Genomic DNA, 18,437 nt, shown 5'->3' with positions numbered 1-18,437 from the left:
GTTAATACAAAAAACTATACATATAGTATGTCTAAAAAAAAAGAGTGACATGTTATAGGAATAATCGATTGCAGTCTGCTTCTTCAAATTTGCTTACCCAAATCCACAACCCCGGATCTGCTGTGTCCTTTGACCTTTGACCTTTAACGAGTGGATGTTTCAGTGTCTCATTGTTTGGTAAACCAGACACAATCACCATTCTTCAACAGATACATATCAAAGCGTACATGTCGTGCATGCAGAGTCTGACTTTAAAGGGATAGTTCACCCTAGAATGATATTTCGCTCATTATCTACTCACCCTCATGTTGACTAAGGGCTGTAAGAATTATCAGAGTCCACCGTCCCTTCTCTGAGTTACAGGGGGTCTCGGCGTAGCAGTGCATTTCAATGCAACGGTTGCAAAGGGACACCGGAGCTCTTCGTAAAAAAACACACACAAAAAAACATCCAAATACCTCCATGATGCTCGTATGTAATGTCCGTCTTGTGCTGAAGCCCCAAATTGCGTAATTGTCCCGAAAAAAATTAAATAAGTCTATATTTTAAGCTTGTTTGTAGCGGAAGCTTCTCGAAGCTCCTCTTCCTGGTCCGTCCAAATCTCGCGTGATTTGCGCCGGCGTCAGTGCGGTTACTGCGAATCACGCGAGATTTGGACGGACCAGGAAGAGGAGCTTCGAGAAGCTTCCGCTACAAACAAGCTTAAAATATAGACTTATTTAATTTTTTTCGGGACAATTACGCAATTTGGGGCTTCAGCACAAGACGGACATTACATACGAGCATCATGGAGGTATTTGGATGTTTTTTTGTGTGTGTTTTTTTACGAAGAGCTCCGGTGTCCCTTTGCAACCGTTGCATTGAAATGCACTGCTACGCCGAGACCCCCTGTAACTCAGAGAAGGGACGGTGGACTCTGATAATTCTTCCAGCCCTTAGTCAACATGAGGGTGAGTAGATAATGAGCGAAATATCATTCTAGGGTAAACTATCCCTTTAAAGGGCCACTTGTCTTGGGGAGCACTGCTCCACTCAGTAGTTGTATAACGGCTTCTGTGGCTCTTAGGGGAACTTTGCCAGGTCTGGGAAACAAATTCCCAGGTGATGTCATCTGAAGACTACAAATTGTTAATGGAAATCTTATGTTAGGGACTGAGGCAGCAGAGGTTGAAACACTCTTTTTTTTGGATCTTGACATTTTCAAGATGCAACAACGATCCAAAGGTTTCAGAACTTGATTCATGTTACTGCAGATTCACCCCTCCATTCGTCTTTTAATGGATAATATTTGAATAAAAATATATCAGCAAACACCTTTCTTTTATGTAAAGAAGAGGTGGAGTAGCAGCGTCCTGAACAGAGAATGTATTGTAGTCTGAATTTCTTGTCTTTGTTTTGGTAGCTGGTCTGGTAGCATTATGCATGTTTACACAAGTGGGTCCCTGTGTTAGACCGCTAATCCTCTCTTCATTTATACAAACACAGGGAACGGACATGGTTGATGACATGGTGCAGTTCACAGCATTCCTCCTCCATGGCAGAAACCACTTTTCAGTTTGAACAGGCCTCTGACAAAGAAAGATATATAAGACCAGAGAACAAATAAGAGCGGTCATGGAGACGACTGGCTCTAATCCTGGTTCACTGGTGACCTGTCAAATACACCCGTCCATTGGGTTTTAATGCTGTCTTTTCAGTTCTGTCAATAAATACGTCCGGTTCCTGTGTGTAAGTGTGAGGCCACATTTTCCCAATCTAACTTTAGAGCTGGTTCTGGTCTGACTTTGCTCATACATTTTACTAAAAACTAAAAATATAGGAGATACCAAAGCCTCTACAACTGAACCATTCAAACGCTTAAAACTTGATCACATCACTCCTCTTGCACGTACAGTACAGACACACACCTCAACACGAAATTGAATCGTAAAGCCTGGGCAACCCAGTTTATATCCCTGCCTCTCCCACCCAGAGAGAAGGTGTAATTCAGTGTGTGACAGCCCATCAATTCAGACAGTATATTGCCATAAAATGTTCTTCCTATTGGAGCCTCATTCTCACAGCCATATGGCACCAGGCTCTACTGCGCTGAGAGAGAATGAAGAGGGTCCCTGACTGAATTAGAAAAACAGGTATGAGAGCGCATCAATCAGTCTTTAATTACTGTCTCTCCTCTTCCAAATCTCTCGAAGATCCGCAGTGTGCAGATCCTTCCCGTGGACTACGAGATCGAGTATATCTGCAGAGGGAACCGAGTGATCGTGGGGCCCAAAGTCAGGAAGTGTTTACCCAACGGCACATGGACGGACATAGCGCAGCACAGCAGATGTTGTAAGTCCTTTTTGGTCCATTTCTCTTTTTTTCCCCCCCTCATCCACTTTTCTTTTATCTTGTCATCACACATTTCATTTTTATAGACAGGATCATAAACAGTCCTCACACATTTCATCTGATGGAACAACATCACATTAAAGCTAATATCACAATGAAGTCAAATCTAAGTTATTTTGACAGCATGTTACTGCCTTCCCTGTTTACACTACACACAGAGGAAACTGTGAAATACTCTGCAACCTTCACTCTCACTTTATTTTCAGGATTGGAGTTTGAGTTATTTTTACTCTCTACAGTTCTAATAATCCACATTAAAGTAAAGTGGCATCTTAAGTGGAGCTCACATGAAATCAAAGCAGCCTTTCATTGTTCCGCTCTCCTACAGGACTTCCCGTCACTTTAATCCCCTGCACTCATTTTCTGTCCAGTTGGGAGCAGCAGAAACAACCTAAAAAAAACAATACTGACATCCCATAACCTTTTAAGTAGAGGTGGTGAACTTGCTGTAGTTACCATTCATTCTTGTGTTTCTGTTCACTGGGGGGGAATAATCAATCTGTTTCTGGTCTCAACCAACCCTCAAGGGAAATATCTAGCTCTTTAGCTGCTGAATGCTCCAGTGTGTTCACCAGCTAGTCACTCACTGTGCCAGCCACTTTGGTGTCTGGTGCTGAGAGCAGCTGGTCCCAAAATGATGCTTTGAGATGGGTGAGAGTGAACAGTGAAGCTGCAACGTGAAAGACATGATGATGATGATGAAGAAAAGGATGATAATGATGATGATGAAGCATAACGATCTTAAAAGCTGATGGGAGCTTCAGACAAAATTGCCTCTAGGTTCATCACTATGTTGCCCCAGTGACTCTCAATTATTTGATTGACACTTCAAATGATACTTACTATTGTACTTGAATGGGAGCAGCGGCGTAAAGGAACCTTAGCGACTGACCAGAAAACTCTTTGGGTAGAATAGGTACATGTGTGTTCATTCTTGACCTTGGTAGAAACACAGTATGTTTGACAATATAATCTCAGCTCAAAGGTCTACAGTACATGAGCTTCTTTGGTCCTCTAGTTAAAAATGAAATCACTATAAAACTCAAGCACAGAAAAGTTGATAGTAAAAAAAGTCATTAACGTGCTCAAAGTCATGGCTAACACAAGCCAGGCTGGTCAGTCTCAGTACAACAATGAAGTCATATCAGGCTCTTCACCTCTGAGTTTACATGTGCAACAGAACTCCTTTATTTCCTGTCTTACATTATTGGACAAACTGATTAATCCAGGTGTCTGAGTAGTCACAGTTTGTCCATGTAAGACAGGAAATAAAGGAGCTGGCTTAAGATCAGGAAGTAGTGGAGCTCTGCATAAAGCCAATAGAACCCAAAAAGTAAAAATGCAGGAAGTTAAGAGTTTACAATGTATGGGGAAAAGGGGAAATTAGAAATAAAGGGCTTATGTCATCCAAGAGCATCCTTGAGAACGGTAGCCTAGTAGCTCAGTGTGGCTACCTTTGAACTTGTATTATTTTGGGATATTTTGGTTGAATGTTCACAAATAAATTCAGTCACTCTTGTGACTGTAAAGTCGCCTACCAGTGCATGTAAAGATACTGTTGAATTCTGATCTATGACCCCATTGTTATTTTGCTGTCTGTCTGTATTCTCAGAGATGTCTATGTCTCATGAAGGGCTGTAAATAGTATACATAGGCTATGTAAACCTATCATGGAGGATAGTTTGGCCAGATGCATTCTGGGTATAGCCACTGATATCTCACATTTAGATTGTGGTAAAAGTCAAGGAGCAGTCTTGTGCTGCTTCCTTGTGCTTAATGCTATTGTGCATTTATCTTTATAGTATTTAAGTTGCTTTATTGCCTCTGTGTGGTTTATATTTGTATTTTTTTTTTTTTTTTTTTTTTTTTTACAGTTACTGTAACATGTAGGCTTATTGCAACACAGATCACGTCTACAGTGCCTCTGCAAATACTAAGAATAAGGCCACTGATCCAATCAAATCCCTGGTATATCTCTGTTTTTGTTCTTTCACTTCCCATTTAACATTAGTGGAATTTATTTTTCCCATGAGTGTATTCTCTAAAGCAGGATTTTTTTTTGTTTTCTCTGGCTTATGTAAGAGCACAAGCTGCAATGTGCAGATTGGAGTTTTATTATGTGCTCACATGCTGGAAGGAAGATTCAACAAACTCGGCAGCTAAACAGAATTAAATTCAAGAGCTTGGGCATTTTGTCAGGGAATCAAATTGAGAAGGCAAAGCTTACGCCTAATTTATTTCTTACAGGTAATTAACACAAAATGGCTCTTTGTGCAGTTAGGGCTTTATACATTTTCAGATTTTCTTTAAATTTGTACTGCACTGTGTCTGCAAATACAAAGATTTACAGATATTTCTACTAGGTCTACCCAACACCTAAAACCTCTCTCAAAAGTGGGCTAAAGCTGCTCAAGAGCCAGCAATAATCTCTCAGGATGAATTAATTCAAACCTCAGAATCTTTATTAGGTGAAACATTTTTAACTCACTTATAGCCTCAACAGCACCAAACGTCATCAACAGTAGGGTCCCAGCACATAATACAAGGCATCAAACATCTGTTAGCTTAGCCTGGTGAGACGAAAACAACTCACCCACTCTCCTCCAGTTATACGCTGCAGCAACTTTCCGTGTCCAACATAGAGTCCAGGCACTGACAAAACACGTCCGAGGCCGACTGGTAGCACAAACATCTGGTTTCAGCGGCCACCGACAGGCATTGACCACCAGACTGACCACTTGATTCCCCCATATCCTATCTGTGATGTCTGCTTGTTACAGCCATGGTTACAGGTAGTCAGCTGGCGTGGAGGCGATTACCGAGTGAAGTAGAGTCCCGCAGCTCAAGGATGAATGTGTGTGTATTACTCCATATAATGCAGCCAAAGCTCCTATGTATCTTGCCTATCAGTTTATAAAAGTCGAGTATCCACAGGGAAATGAACGGAGGGAATCACGTAAACAAGCGCGAGATTAGACGCAACGTCACACGCGATAAGGACGTCGTTGGTTGCCCGGAAGAGACTGTCTGTAATTTAGTGAAGGAGACAGACATCACAGCAGGGACAACACGGCTGAGTTTATGGAGTTTGAGAACAACAACGACTGGTTTCATTTCAATGGGATGGGCGCCACTATCAGTTTGAGACCGAGTTTACTGAAGACAAGCTGAAGGAAATGGAGGAGAAAAGTGAAAGAGGGGCAGCTGCGGTGGAGGCTATGTGCTGGAAACGGAGGCTAAAAGTGACAGAGGGAGAGAGCTGGTGGAGGATATGTGTCCTGTACCTGGGGGGATCAAGTGGTCAGTGTGGTGGTCACTGCCTGTCGGTGCCAGTCGGCCTCGGTGTGTCAGTGCCTGGACTCTATGCTGGACACGGAAAGTTGCTGCATAGCGTATAACTTAGCTAACTGGAGGAGAGTGGGTGAGTTGTTTTCGTCTCGTTTCAATAGAAACCAGGCTAAGCTAACACATGTTTGATGCCTTGTATTATGCGCTGGGACCCTGGTTGTTGTACTGTTTGATGATGTTTGGTGCTGTTCTGAGCATTATTTGAGGCTGTAAGTGGCCTTTTGATCGGTTGCCAGTGGATCCGTATACTGCGCTGTTTGTTATGGTGCGGTCACTGCTAAAGTTGCTAACCAGAGAAGCTAGCGGTTAGCAGACTTCATCTCTCGAGGGGGGGTCTAACTCGGTGTTACGGTGCGTTGGACCCATGGATGTCGGTTGGACCATGGGTTAAACTTAGCCTACACCGGAATGTCACCGCCCCTTTTTTGGTGACATATTGCTTGTTTTGACCAGAGGCCAGAGCTGACTGTGCGATAGAATATCATCCTACTGCTGACAGCACTAGGTAGTGTAAACCGGCAGTGTAACTCAGACACAAGAGCCAAGTGAAACCACAATATCAGCACAAGCTAGGTGATAACCCACGGCTAGACTCATGGGTGAAGTGAAGAATCATACAGGAGCCTAGCCTACTTATGGGCAGACAATCTGTTTTGATTTAATATGGGTAATGTGGTTACGCTTAAACTTCTTTTACAACCTGTAAATGGGGGGTATAAGGGCTTAATCACTTAGAGAGGGTGGAGAGGGAGAACTCGATAGAGGATTTATTATTCTAAACATTAAAGAGAAAAATGAGGTAAGCAGTGGGAATCTGTCGGCCAAAGTATTTTATATTATTGGCTACTAGCTATTTATTATGAAAGTCTAGGCAGGGAGGAGATAAAGCAAAACTCAAATAATTTCTTCACAGATATAGAGTGCCAGGGGGTGCTGCCAGGGTGTGATATCTGTCAAGACAGGAATCAAACCACAAATATGACCACATCACATATTGTGCAGTTAGTCATACTGACACATGATAATCTATCTATGAAAACGTAATTATTCAGGAGCAGTCAGTCAGTGTGCATGTGCATGTGGCTGAAATCACAATGACTGACAAAAAACTTACAAATGTTTGATTGATGTTTATTTCCACATCCAGAGGAAGAAATGTGGAAATACAGAACTAACTAAATAAACATCGTAGAATACCTAAAGAAATAAATGTTAGTGCAGTGTTTCCCCTACAGTTGTACAGGCGGGGCTGCCAGGTCAACGACAGCCCCTGCCAGGCCAAAAGAAAATTAGTAAAATAAGCGACATATCCATTCATTAAGAAATCAATTATCATTTCCGTTTGGGAGGTTCTGTGGCACTGTTCTGCAACGCGAATTAAAGTTAGGGCTGGTTATCCTGTTCAGAAACACGTTTTGTAATCAGACCTCTGTGGCAGCTGCAGGACTGAAAAAACTCTGACCAATCCATGCTTTTCGCTCCGAAAAGGAAAAACCAATCAGATGCCTTCATGTCTTGTTCTGTCTATGCCCAATCAAGCTGCCGTCTCTCTCCTCCTCTCCCTCCTCCTGCTTGCACGACCAGAGTCTTCACCTACATCCGCAGAAAAGCACACTCCAGTCTGGTGGATGGCAGTGTAGCTCTGGCAATGCACGTTGGGTGTCTTCACCTATGTCCGCGGAAAGGTGAAGGCGTGGCTTCAGAGAGAAGTCTGAGGAAGGCTGGGACCTTTGACCTTTCAAAATGTGGCCTGCTAGAACCAGGATAGCCAACCCTACGTTTAACCTGATTCGTTACCTAGTAATGTGGGCCTCCTTTCATATTCTTTAGAGGGGGGCACATGCCACATGCCTCTGTTCAGGGTTTTTCAGTGGGTACCACCAGGCCTGAAAAAAATTCTAGGGGAAACACTGCAGTGGGTATTTGACATAAATATCTTCATATAAGATGTTGATGATGATATGTCCTTATAGATAGATAGATCCTACCTCAGATCAGATCAGTGTGGCGTGATCAGTAAGGAGAGTGAAAAATTAAGTGGAAAGGTGAGGAGAAAGAAAAGAAGGAGGATGAGTGAAACAGGTAATGTTTTAGTAAATGTAATCAGCTAATATGCTAATTATCAAACGTCTTCTCCGCGTTTTGGGTGACATGTTGCTTGTTTTGACCAGAAGACAGAGCTGACTGTGTGGCATATTATCCTACTGCTGCTACTGAACTACATAATGAAAACTCATCAGAACAGAAAACAGAAACAGATACCCTAATATTTAAGTTTGATGCCAAACCAGAAACCCATTCATTTATTTTAGAAATCTGGTCACTCTAACATGCAACGTGCGCTTTCTCCTCAAATTTTTGTGATGCTGTACTCAGTAGCTATTGTTTATTGTTTCTCTCTGTAATCTGGAGGCGGAGGATGTAGTAAAGAGAGACCCCAGAGAGTAAGCCTACAGTTCACCTCCACAGAGGGGAATCACTATAACTTCCTATTCCAACACTGCATTGCTTTTTATGTTGTTTTCTGCAAAATACTCTACAGCTGTTGGACAAATTTCATCCCTCATTTGCTGTCACTTTCAACCTGTTCCCTTTCCCTTTCTGTTTTTTTTTTTCTTTTTACATTGCTACTGACCATTTGTTGCTTGGAATCCCATAATGCCCTGCACAGCGATTCACTGGCGTTTTATAGAAGATGAATAGGGTGAACTTTTTGGTGCAATGCAACACACTGTGCTGCTTTCAGTGGTTTGAATTTGACCACTTTTCAGCCGGCTATTGAGATTTTTTTTGAAGCTCACAAATGTTTATTGTATCTTTAATTATTGCTCGAATGACAGTGTATAATTTAAACGGCAACTAAAAGGGACAGCCTCACAAAACAATCACCTGAGTATCTAATTCTCCTTAACTCTACAGTGTTTGAAGCATCTTTCAGATCGTTGTCTTGTTTTAACAGCTGTAACTTTACTGTTCTGATTTTTTTGCTTACTGCTCTTATCAGCTCAGATTTTAGCTGCGGCAGGCTGACAATTTTTAACAACAGTAACAACAAAAATCACCACCACTACACACCACCTGTCCAGCACCAAATGGCCAACAAGTAATGTACTAGTTGGTGAGCATAGTGGAGCATTTGGCAGCTGAAAAGCCTGAAATTTCCCTCAGTAGCTGGTAGACAACAGAAATAGAGAGAAAAGGAGAGTGAATATTCAACAGGTTGACAGAAAAATGACTCCAAATAAATGCTAATGTGGCTCCATGTCTGTTGGATGTGTAGATAGACATTTGATTTCTAACATGTTCACTGTATGTTGTATTTACAGTCTGTTCCACTGCCATAAACTGCCAAAATACCAATCCCTTTCTTAAAGCAACAACAAAGAAGTTTTAACCGGATATGCAAAAGTCTCTCATTCCTGCTGATGTCTCTGTATGACCTAACCTTCAACAGCAGATGAGGCCATCGGTGGGAAAATAAGCTATTTCTTAATAGTGTAACTCAGGGCAGTGGTCGGGTCGATCAACCGGGCGAAATGATTTATGGCAGTCACGAGCCAGATAAATGTCTTTGCGACAACAAGTGCTAGAGCTCATGGGAAATGCAGTCTTCATTCTGGAAAAACACTACCTGCTTTTGTCCACAGGGGTCGCCAAAATCAACATAGAATGAAAGTTTTTTGTAGTTTCTTTAAGGAGCTGTATGTAAGACTGTGGCCAAAACTGTTGTTGCAGTCAAATTCAAAATATTGCAGCGCGTTGTTTCCACTCCCCCTTGCACCCAGACTTGAGGTTGCCAGATAGCCAGCCACACACTAACCCCTGCCCTACTCCAGCTTTGTGGCTGTACACTGAAACTCATTCAGTCTCTACAGTCTCAAAGTAAAGATGATCATGCCTCTCTCTATAAGTTAGACTGCATTAGTTACTACCTGCAGTCAGAGGGATGAAGCAACAGTACATCTACATCTGTAATCATAGTGAAATATCTCCTACATGTCTGTATGTGTTCACGTTTCTGTAGGTTGAGCAGGTTGTTGATGAATTTAGCTTCTTACAGTACTCTGACTCACAGTAACTACAAGCGGAGTTCACGTCAACTCAGGTGATCTGCAGGTTATTGTTTCACTTCACCGCTCTTACGTTACGCCTGTGTGTGTCTGTGTGTTTGTGCGGTGCTGACACACACACACTGTATTACACTGCATCTACAGGAGCCTTAGTTCCTGTTCTTCACACCGTAGATGAACCAACATACAAGTTTTCACTGTGTTTTCACAGTATGAATTTTCTCCTCCGCTTTCTGACCGCCGCATGATCATGTCGCTCTGACTCCACACTGCTCCTCACAGCAGCAGACATGATGATTACGCTGCTGGAGCCTCTGTCTCCTCTACACTGACCTGCTGCTCTACTTGACACTAACCCTCCGCCTCCAACACAAATTAAAAATACTCCTCTAGGTCTCCGGCGCGAGGCTTCGTCTCATGAACCGCTCCACACGTTCACCATCGCTTTATTTGCCATCGGCTCCACTTCCACTTAATTCCTCCCTGATTTCCAATTTTCACTTTATAATTCTTCCCTTTACTGTAGCTTTAGCTGAGATCGTTTTATCCCCCAGTACATACATAGCTCCTTCAGGTTAGCTACAACTAATGTTATTTTTTTATCTTTCAACGCACATCCCCCTCAACTATTATTCAAAGTTATTTTCTTAAACCATGCATGCGTGTTTGCCATGACTAAACTTATTTGCAACAAACTTGGTGGAGGAAAAGGGCCCAGAGTTCAGGGTTCAGGGAAGAACCCATTCAATTTGATTCTGATAAAGTTAAAGACACAGCTTCTCATCTTAATCTGGATCTCACAGATGTGTGCTCTGTTCACTGCCATTCTATCTACACATTTATCTTTCAATAACTCTTGTCTGTTTCCCTCCAGTGCTGCTGTGCCCGAGAGTGTGGACGTCCCTGGAGAACGGCCGGGTGGCGGTGAAGCCTCCCGGACCACCGGTGGAAGGGACAGTGCTCCATTACAGCTGCCATGCTGGCTTCATCCTGGAGGGCAGAAACATCAGCCATTGCACTAAGCTGGGCAAGTGGGATGCACCTAAACCCACCTGCCTCTGTGAGTGTCTCAGGGATGATGTGACTAAATGAGATTTTACATGAAGCTGCCAGTTACCGTCATATTAGGATAATGATGTTGCATGTTGGGGTTCCATTTACTCATTATAGCTACTTCATGGTGTGTTGAAAATCATTTATCAAATGGTTTTATTCTGCAAATAAATACTGAACAGAAAGACTTAATATTAAAGTTTATCTTTAGAATTACGGTACTCCATTTTTAGAGTTAAAATGACTCCAGATAATAGATAATTTGAAAATGAATCTGCACCTATCTTTATAGGTGATAAATTGCTTACATTTTTCAATCATAAAAAATAACTGTGGTTCCAGCTTCTAAAATGTTAGAATTTGATCCTTTCCTTGCCTCATATATGTGACAATACAAAGATGAAATATCTTTGCATAAGTAGATATAACAATGAATTTAATTAACATTGGCCTCTCATGAGCATTTTACCCTTATTTTCGGACAAATGTTGGAAAAATGATCGGATAGATTGTTAATGAAAGTAACTGCTGATGCCGAGCTGATTCTTTCTTGGCAGAAATGTACATTGTAATCAAATAAACGTAAACAGTTGTATTTCTTCACATACACATGGCTCACTAGGTTTCACAGTCTACCTCACTTAAAGGGAACATAAGGCTTTAAAGATGACACATAATTACAAACACCTGTTTTCCCAATGGTTGGGCACGGTTGCTAGGCGATAAATGATCCAGCCAATCAAGAGTGAAATCCACAGAGGCCACTCTGTATTGTTGGCTCAAGCAGGTAAAAAGAGTGATGGATGTCGCCTACATAAAGATGGAGACAGGATAAGTTGTCAGTGTAACATGAGAGCTTGAGTGGATAACTGTGATGTCATTGACACTCAGGAGTTGTCAGCTACAACTGTTGGCACATCTACCGTCTGAGAAGTTTTGTCCAAATTAGTGCAAACTAACAAGGATTTAGGAAAATCACGTAAATGAAACAAACAACTGAAAAAAATGAGATTGCCAGCTGGTTATCAGATAAGTTGGCATGGCAACTAGTAAAGTTGCTATGGGAATCATGGTATTAGAAGGGATGAAAGATGGAATTATCAGTACAGGTTGGATTGGGTGATTGAAAGTAGGTCACTGGTTTCATAATAGACGTTAAATGCTTTTTTTTGTTCAAGTAAATGTGTAAATTCTTAAACTGTACATGGGTTCTGTTTACTATAAGGTTTTTGTTTTTACATCATGTAACTGAATAAGCTATTGCTATTATTATGATATTGCTATTCTTACGATGTTGTGCTGTAAAATATCTTGAGATTACATAATACCCACCGCAGTTGGGGACCTCCTGTCAGGTGTTTGGCATAAACCTACAGTTTGTAAATTTCTCAGAAGAACTCAGCTGATGTGTCACTGCCACCTAGTGGAGGGGAATCATTTGAATTTTGAGCTTTACTTCATCAAATCCAAGGCAACAACAGTGCATTATAAAGTAGAAGAAAAAGAAAATGGGACTTGATTTTTCATAAACGCTGTATTGAAATGCTGAAGTAGAATCCAATAATGCCTCAAGTAAATTGTTTTTTTGTTCTTCTCAATTATATTTTTAATCATCTGTTTTTTCTCCTCTTTTTTATTTCCCTGCCAAAGATGACAGAAACTACACAGGTAGGACCTTTTCATTTCATTCATATTATACAACATAAGATACAGATACCAACAGATAAATTTGTTATTTGTTAATATACCAGCACCGCAACTACAACAAACAAGGCTACTGTCACTTTCCTTTCTTTCTTTCTTTCTTTCTTTCTTTCTTTCTTTCTTTCTTTCTTTCTTTCTTTCTTTCTTTCTTCCTTCCTTCCTTTTTTTAAATGATTGAGTGGAGTGGACTTCACCTAGTTCAATCACACATGACAAACAAGCTTTTCTATTCACTCTTCACCAGGACCAAAAACACTGTCTGTTTATATAGTGGTATAATGTTCCTGATATCCAAACTGACTTTCAGTGCAGGTCGCAGTGGGGCTGCAGCCTATCATAGGGCCGACTATATAGTGACATAAAATGCACACACACTCACATTCACATCCACAGGCAATTTAGAACAATGCATGGATTTGGACTGAGGGAGGAAGCCAGAGAACCTGGAGGGAACCACTCAGAAAGGCCTCAGGCCGGGGAGTCACACCCAGACTCTTCTTGCTGAGAAGTCCTAACCACTGCATCACCGAGCCCACACAGCTTTCTTTCAGTGAGATCCGGCTGCACATCCAGTAAGGCTGTGTAATGCTGTGCTGCAATGTGTACTGTCACCACTGGAGGGCAGCAGTGATCTTTGAGAAAGTGTCTCCATATGGGGGTGCAACCATGGCCTAAAGCACCTACAAGTTGTTGCACCCTAACAGGAAAATAGGCACCCCAGCTGGAAAACTGATTCCCTGGATGGAGAGGAAACAATCTGTCCACTTATTGGTTTATCTGCTGTGAGAAATAAAATGTGATTTCAAGCTGTAAATTCAGTTAAAGAAATTAGTTTTCATGTCTAATATTCAAAAAGGATTCATAGACTGACAGCTTTTCCCTCGGTGTATTAACAGACATTACATGAGGAACAGGATTTTTCTACCCCTGAGTATCGAGCGAAACCTCCCATTTATGAATCAAAGCTCTGACAGAGAAGATTAAGACTATTTAATTTGCTCGTTAGCATCATTACCGAGGTAGCATTTTCCATTCAGCTCATCCAGACTAACCCCCTCATGTCTTTAGTTAATTTCAATTCCAAAGTTTTAATGAAAAATGTATATTCTTATTAGTTCGCTGCTAATCGTTTTCGCTATGCTCCTGCCCTCGAACGCTAAGAGGGATTGCGGAAAAAAGGGAGCGCACAAGACTAGCTGTGGGTTTGTCACCAAGCAGGTATAAATATAATCAAGTGTGAAATATTCTGTTCACTTTCCCCAGTCCTACATGCAGTGCTGAGAGAGCATCGCATTTCTGTTACAGTGAGAGAAAAAAAAGCGTAGCTAAAGGAGTTTGCAGCAGGTCACTTCTGAAAACCAACTAATGTGCTTAGTCAACCTTCCCTGGGAAAATAAAGGGTCAAAACGTCCACTAGTACAGCCATTTTATCTGATCCCTGGCAAAGATGATGAATACATTTGTTGCTGTTGCAGGATGGCTCAGCCTCTTGCACAGTTATGTCACCACATTCAGAATTGGCCAGATATTGAATCATACACACTAGCTACAATCCTTGGAAGGCTCACAACACAGCGCACGGTAGCTCTAATGAATTAGGCATAAACCTGTGCTAGCCTTTCATAAGCCTAACACTCCTGTTCACACATACACATCCTGTACATACACACATTCACACTTGCCTGTGCACGCATGTAACACCGATATACGTACATATATATAGTTTTATGTAAGTAATCCCATGAGTTGCTGATAAAAAACTTTCCAAATGTCACGGACAGACTTGACAAACACATAATTAACAAAGCAGCAGAGAACACTGTTTCCGCAAATAGAAATTTCCATCTACTGTCTCAATACTGACCTCCTTCTGGCTCCGCTCCCTCTCTCTCTCCACTCCATGTGCCATCACCACCCACTTACTGCCTCCTCAGCGGGAGAAAGGTTAATACCCTGCTCCTGTCTGTGTCTGCTGCTCTACCCTGTGTGTGTGTGTGTGTGTGTGTGTTTCTTTCTGTGTGCACATATATGCAGCAGGATTGCATCCAAGTACAGTAAAATAAAGCCATATAGGATCACAATGAGTGCAGGCGAATTAGCAAACAGCCAGGACAAACAGCTCCTACCCAAACTCTGCAGCCATTATACACGTCAGATTTACTAACAGGCATTAAAGCATGTTTTTGTCCTTTTGTGCAGATAATTGTTACCCAGTGCCTTTTTGAGTGTGTTTGTGTGTGTGTGTGTGTGTGTGTGCGCGCTCCCTGATGACTGCCTAACTACAGCTGAAAGGATCTGTCAAATTATCTATTATTCAATCACTAAAACCATTTTGGTAATTGATTAATTGTTTAATTTGTTTTTTTAAATTATGAATTATATAGCAACAAAGCCAAATATTCCCTGACTCTTGTCTGGTTAAATTCAGTATTTCCTGATTTTCTCTGTTAGAGACAATTCAGGAATTTTTTGGGGGGGGATTTTTCTGGATGAACAAAACAAAGACATGAAGACATCGTGTTTCGCTCTGCCAAAGTCAATGTGCAATTACAGGTTTTTATTGACTGTATAAATAATCAGCCGATTAATAAATAAGTAAGTAATCATGTTTCAGCCCTATTTCTATAATGAGGTTAGATTCTTTAAATAAAGTAACTTAATGAAGTTAGTAGAAAATTGCTCAAACAATAAAAACTATATTTGACAGGGACTATTTTCAGTGGTGAATGAATTTGGTTTTGGGGCACGAGGGTGTGTTTGCATCAGCAGGACAGTGGATGTGGGATTGACTCAAAATAAACCACAATGCCCATGTTCCTTGTAATCAAGGCGCATGAAGGCTCGCTGATGTGTTTTTAATAGTTTTTTGACAACAATGGTGGACTGTGGCACAGAGGAATAAGCTGTTCACTTTGATGTGGGATCAGTCCATTGTTGGATTTGGACTTGTGTGTCGACTCAAGGGATTTGTTGAAAATAAGAAAAATATACTGCGCGTTGCCACCTTTATCCTTTAAAAAAAAGCTGGCTTGTATCACTGGGATTTATAGCTTGTCATGTGTGCATCTGCACAGAAAAGGTCAAAACTTGTAAGACAAACTGTTGTATATAAGTATTACTGAGTATAATAAGACTCTGCCACAGTGTTGCCACAAAACGTTGAGCCGAGAATTAAAGAATGAATCTCACAAATACGAATAGATAGCAGTGATTTAGCAGATATCTCATTTTCCCTCCAAACTTACATGCGGTGTTGCTCCACGGTTCTGTCCTTGTTGCAGAGTATTTGAACAATGAACTTATTATTCTTAACAGACTTGCCTCCACCCTTATATTCAGACATGATGTATTATTCTAATATCTGAGATGCTGCAGACTATTGGAAACGTTGTAGTGAGTAGTGTGCTGCTGCAGGACAAATTATGTAATGATGATACTGTATCTAAGTTAGTGCTCTTACAGCCCGTATTTTAGCGTACTCCAACATTTATACTCTAATAAATTGCCATTCCAATAAATAACACTGACCCTACAATGTAGGAATGCTGCGGGTGTTTTCATTGGCACATCTAGTACAACAAGCAAACTTCAGCATCCTAGAGGATGGATTTTTAAATGCCAGGGGTCTGATCTCTGCACAAAGAAACAGCATATGACTTGTACCGTCAGCGTTGTGGAAAAACCTTACGTCCACAAAACATCAGCGTCTTGGGAATTGCAACAGCCTGATTGATTTTACACAATATATTTTGTCAGATTTTTTTTATTATTATTTTTTTTACATTGATTTGAATTGGTCCCTAAATAAAATGCATTCTGCAGGTGGGGGACGATGTAATCTGGCAATTGTGTCAAAAAGGAACATTGAAAACTGTATTTTCCCCACTGTTGCATCTGCCAGGGGGAAAACAGACCATTATCGTGAAGGATGCCCAGTGTGCAAACTGCAGACACACACACAAATACACAGAGACACAGTCCTCATTATAGAGGCTCAGCAACATGTTACAACACTCATGTCTCTGTTGCATCTTCCCCAGACTGTGCAACAGCTAACGTCTCCTGTGAATGTGTGGCATTGCCTATATACCACGGGGTTTGTCAACACTGGGCTGCCCGATGCCGGTGTGTCTTGCCTTGTGTTTGCTGCAGGCTTAGGGAGCACAACAGCATATACTATAAAGTTCACAGCTGAATAATTGATACTGCTTTGGAAGGGTTCACAGGGTGGCGACGAGGATGTGGAGGTGGAAGTGGAAGGCAAATACCAGCAGATGATCACTACTCTCACCTCAGCCTGCGAGGGCTTGTTAGCAGCTGGATCTGAATAGCTCTCTGCTACACGGAGATATCCAGATAATGAGTTTTGGGTAATGAACCAGGCTTATATAATAGTCATATTCCATCGCCTAACTACAGAGGGTTTTTAATTTAGACTGGAGAAATAATGGTCTCCTTCTCAATTGCTGCAATAAGTAATTTTCAAAAGGGAACTTTTAACACTAACATTACATTGCAATTAAAGCGCTTACATGGGAAGTGCAAAAAAAACATGAGCATGAAATGGAATAAAAGCGGGGTTGATGAAAATGGCAAGAGATATTGTCGCCACCTCGGTGAGTTTCCACATTTCCCTAAGATAACGAGTTGTTAACCTTCAGTTCAGTTGTAATATTCCTCAAAGGGCTGAGTGATATCGAATGATCCTACCCCTCCTAATCAAAAAAAAAAAAGTTGTAAAAAAGGACACAATGAAAACCAGCTGTGTGACCGTTCAGTTTAAACTACAAAGGCTTAAAAGCCACTGATTACATGGGTGTAGGTGTTTATGGATGCGCATTTTTAATGTGCGTGAAAAGGTGTGTGTGTGTAATCATAGATGCAGATAGGGACTGGGCTGTGAACAGAGGGTTCAAACAGCAGGTGTGCACAGAGTCCTGCATCTCTCCATGTCCACTCCACACTAACTACATCTCTGTCCCCGCTCTTCTCAGGCAGACGATGGCAAATGAAATCGGCTGTGATTGATGCCTGCTGCTGCTGAGGATTTTTTTTGCTGATTTCTCAAAGCAGCTTCTTTTATAGACTTGGCTGTGTTGGGGAAGTAGAAATGAAATGGTCCATGAATTAGCAGAGGTGGTTACAGAGCAGAGTTGCACATTGCTCATGTGCGGTTTACCACTGCAGGTCAAACTCAGGCTAAAATTGAACATTCGTTATGTTACATAAATTGTTTCAATAGCCTTTAAATGACTGCACTTGACTGTGCACATCCTAAGGAGAGGAGTCACTGGTATAGTGCTGCCTCTAGGAATGGTGGTGTTGGTCCACACCGTGTTGTTTTGTTCACATTCATGGACCCAGAGGATGAATCCTGCTAACTTTGGCGATTCCCTGATTTTCTCTTTCGTACAAATAGATCTTTATGTTGCACCTTGCAAACAAGAAGGAAGATGAGGAAAAACTTGTAACATTACTGTATCATTGTTTTATGTGCGTTATTATAAAATATATTGCATATCATTTGGTTTGTGCCACCACCAGGCTACTCTGCTTCTGAAATAGTTTGCTTGCCAGCATTTAGCTAAGGGCCTGTTTCTAACAAAGAAAAAAAACCTGGGTGTTGCAAATGTTATTATTATTGTATTAAAATTAGCTTGGTTTGTTGCATTCACTTATATAGTCATTTCCTACACTCGTTTATGGTTCATTTTATGATTGTTACTCTACCACCCCACTGGTTTGTTGTCGCCTGACGTTGTGCAGCAACTGCAGAGTTAATTATTTGCTGGAAACTAGTCGTGACTAAGTGACTAATTGTTCAATTTGTGTAAATTGAATATCTTGAATAGTGGACGATTGTTCCCACAA

The 18,437-nt window shown here is 41.3% G+C and overlaps 1 protein-coding gene across 1 annotated transcript in view; it reads left to right on the top strand.

Moving 5' to 3' along the window:
* The window catches only part of gabbr1a (gamma-aminobutyric acid (GABA) B receptor, 1a), a gene marked incomplete at both ends in the record, with an annotated part of 72,466 nt that overhangs the window by 1,680 nt on the left and 52,349 nt on the right, over positions 1–18,437 (top strand). The window contains 3 exons of the mRNA XM_083990484.1: positions 2,193–2,331; positions 10,684–10,869; positions 12,513–12,530. Of these exons, the coding sequence (XP_083846610.1) occupies positions 2,193–2,331; positions 10,684–10,869; positions 12,513–12,530 (343 nt within the window). The remainder of the gene's footprint in view (positions 1–2,192; positions 2,332–10,683; positions 10,870–12,512; positions 12,531–18,437) is intronic.

This window comes from Trachurus trachurus, assembly GCF_905171665.1.
Source record: "Trachurus trachurus genome assembly, chromosome: 16".
Classification (NCBI taxonomy): domain Eukaryota; kingdom Metazoa; phylum Chordata; class Actinopteri; order Carangiformes; family Carangidae; genus Trachurus; species Trachurus trachurus.
This window is presented reverse-complemented; position numbering and strand designations above follow the sequence as displayed.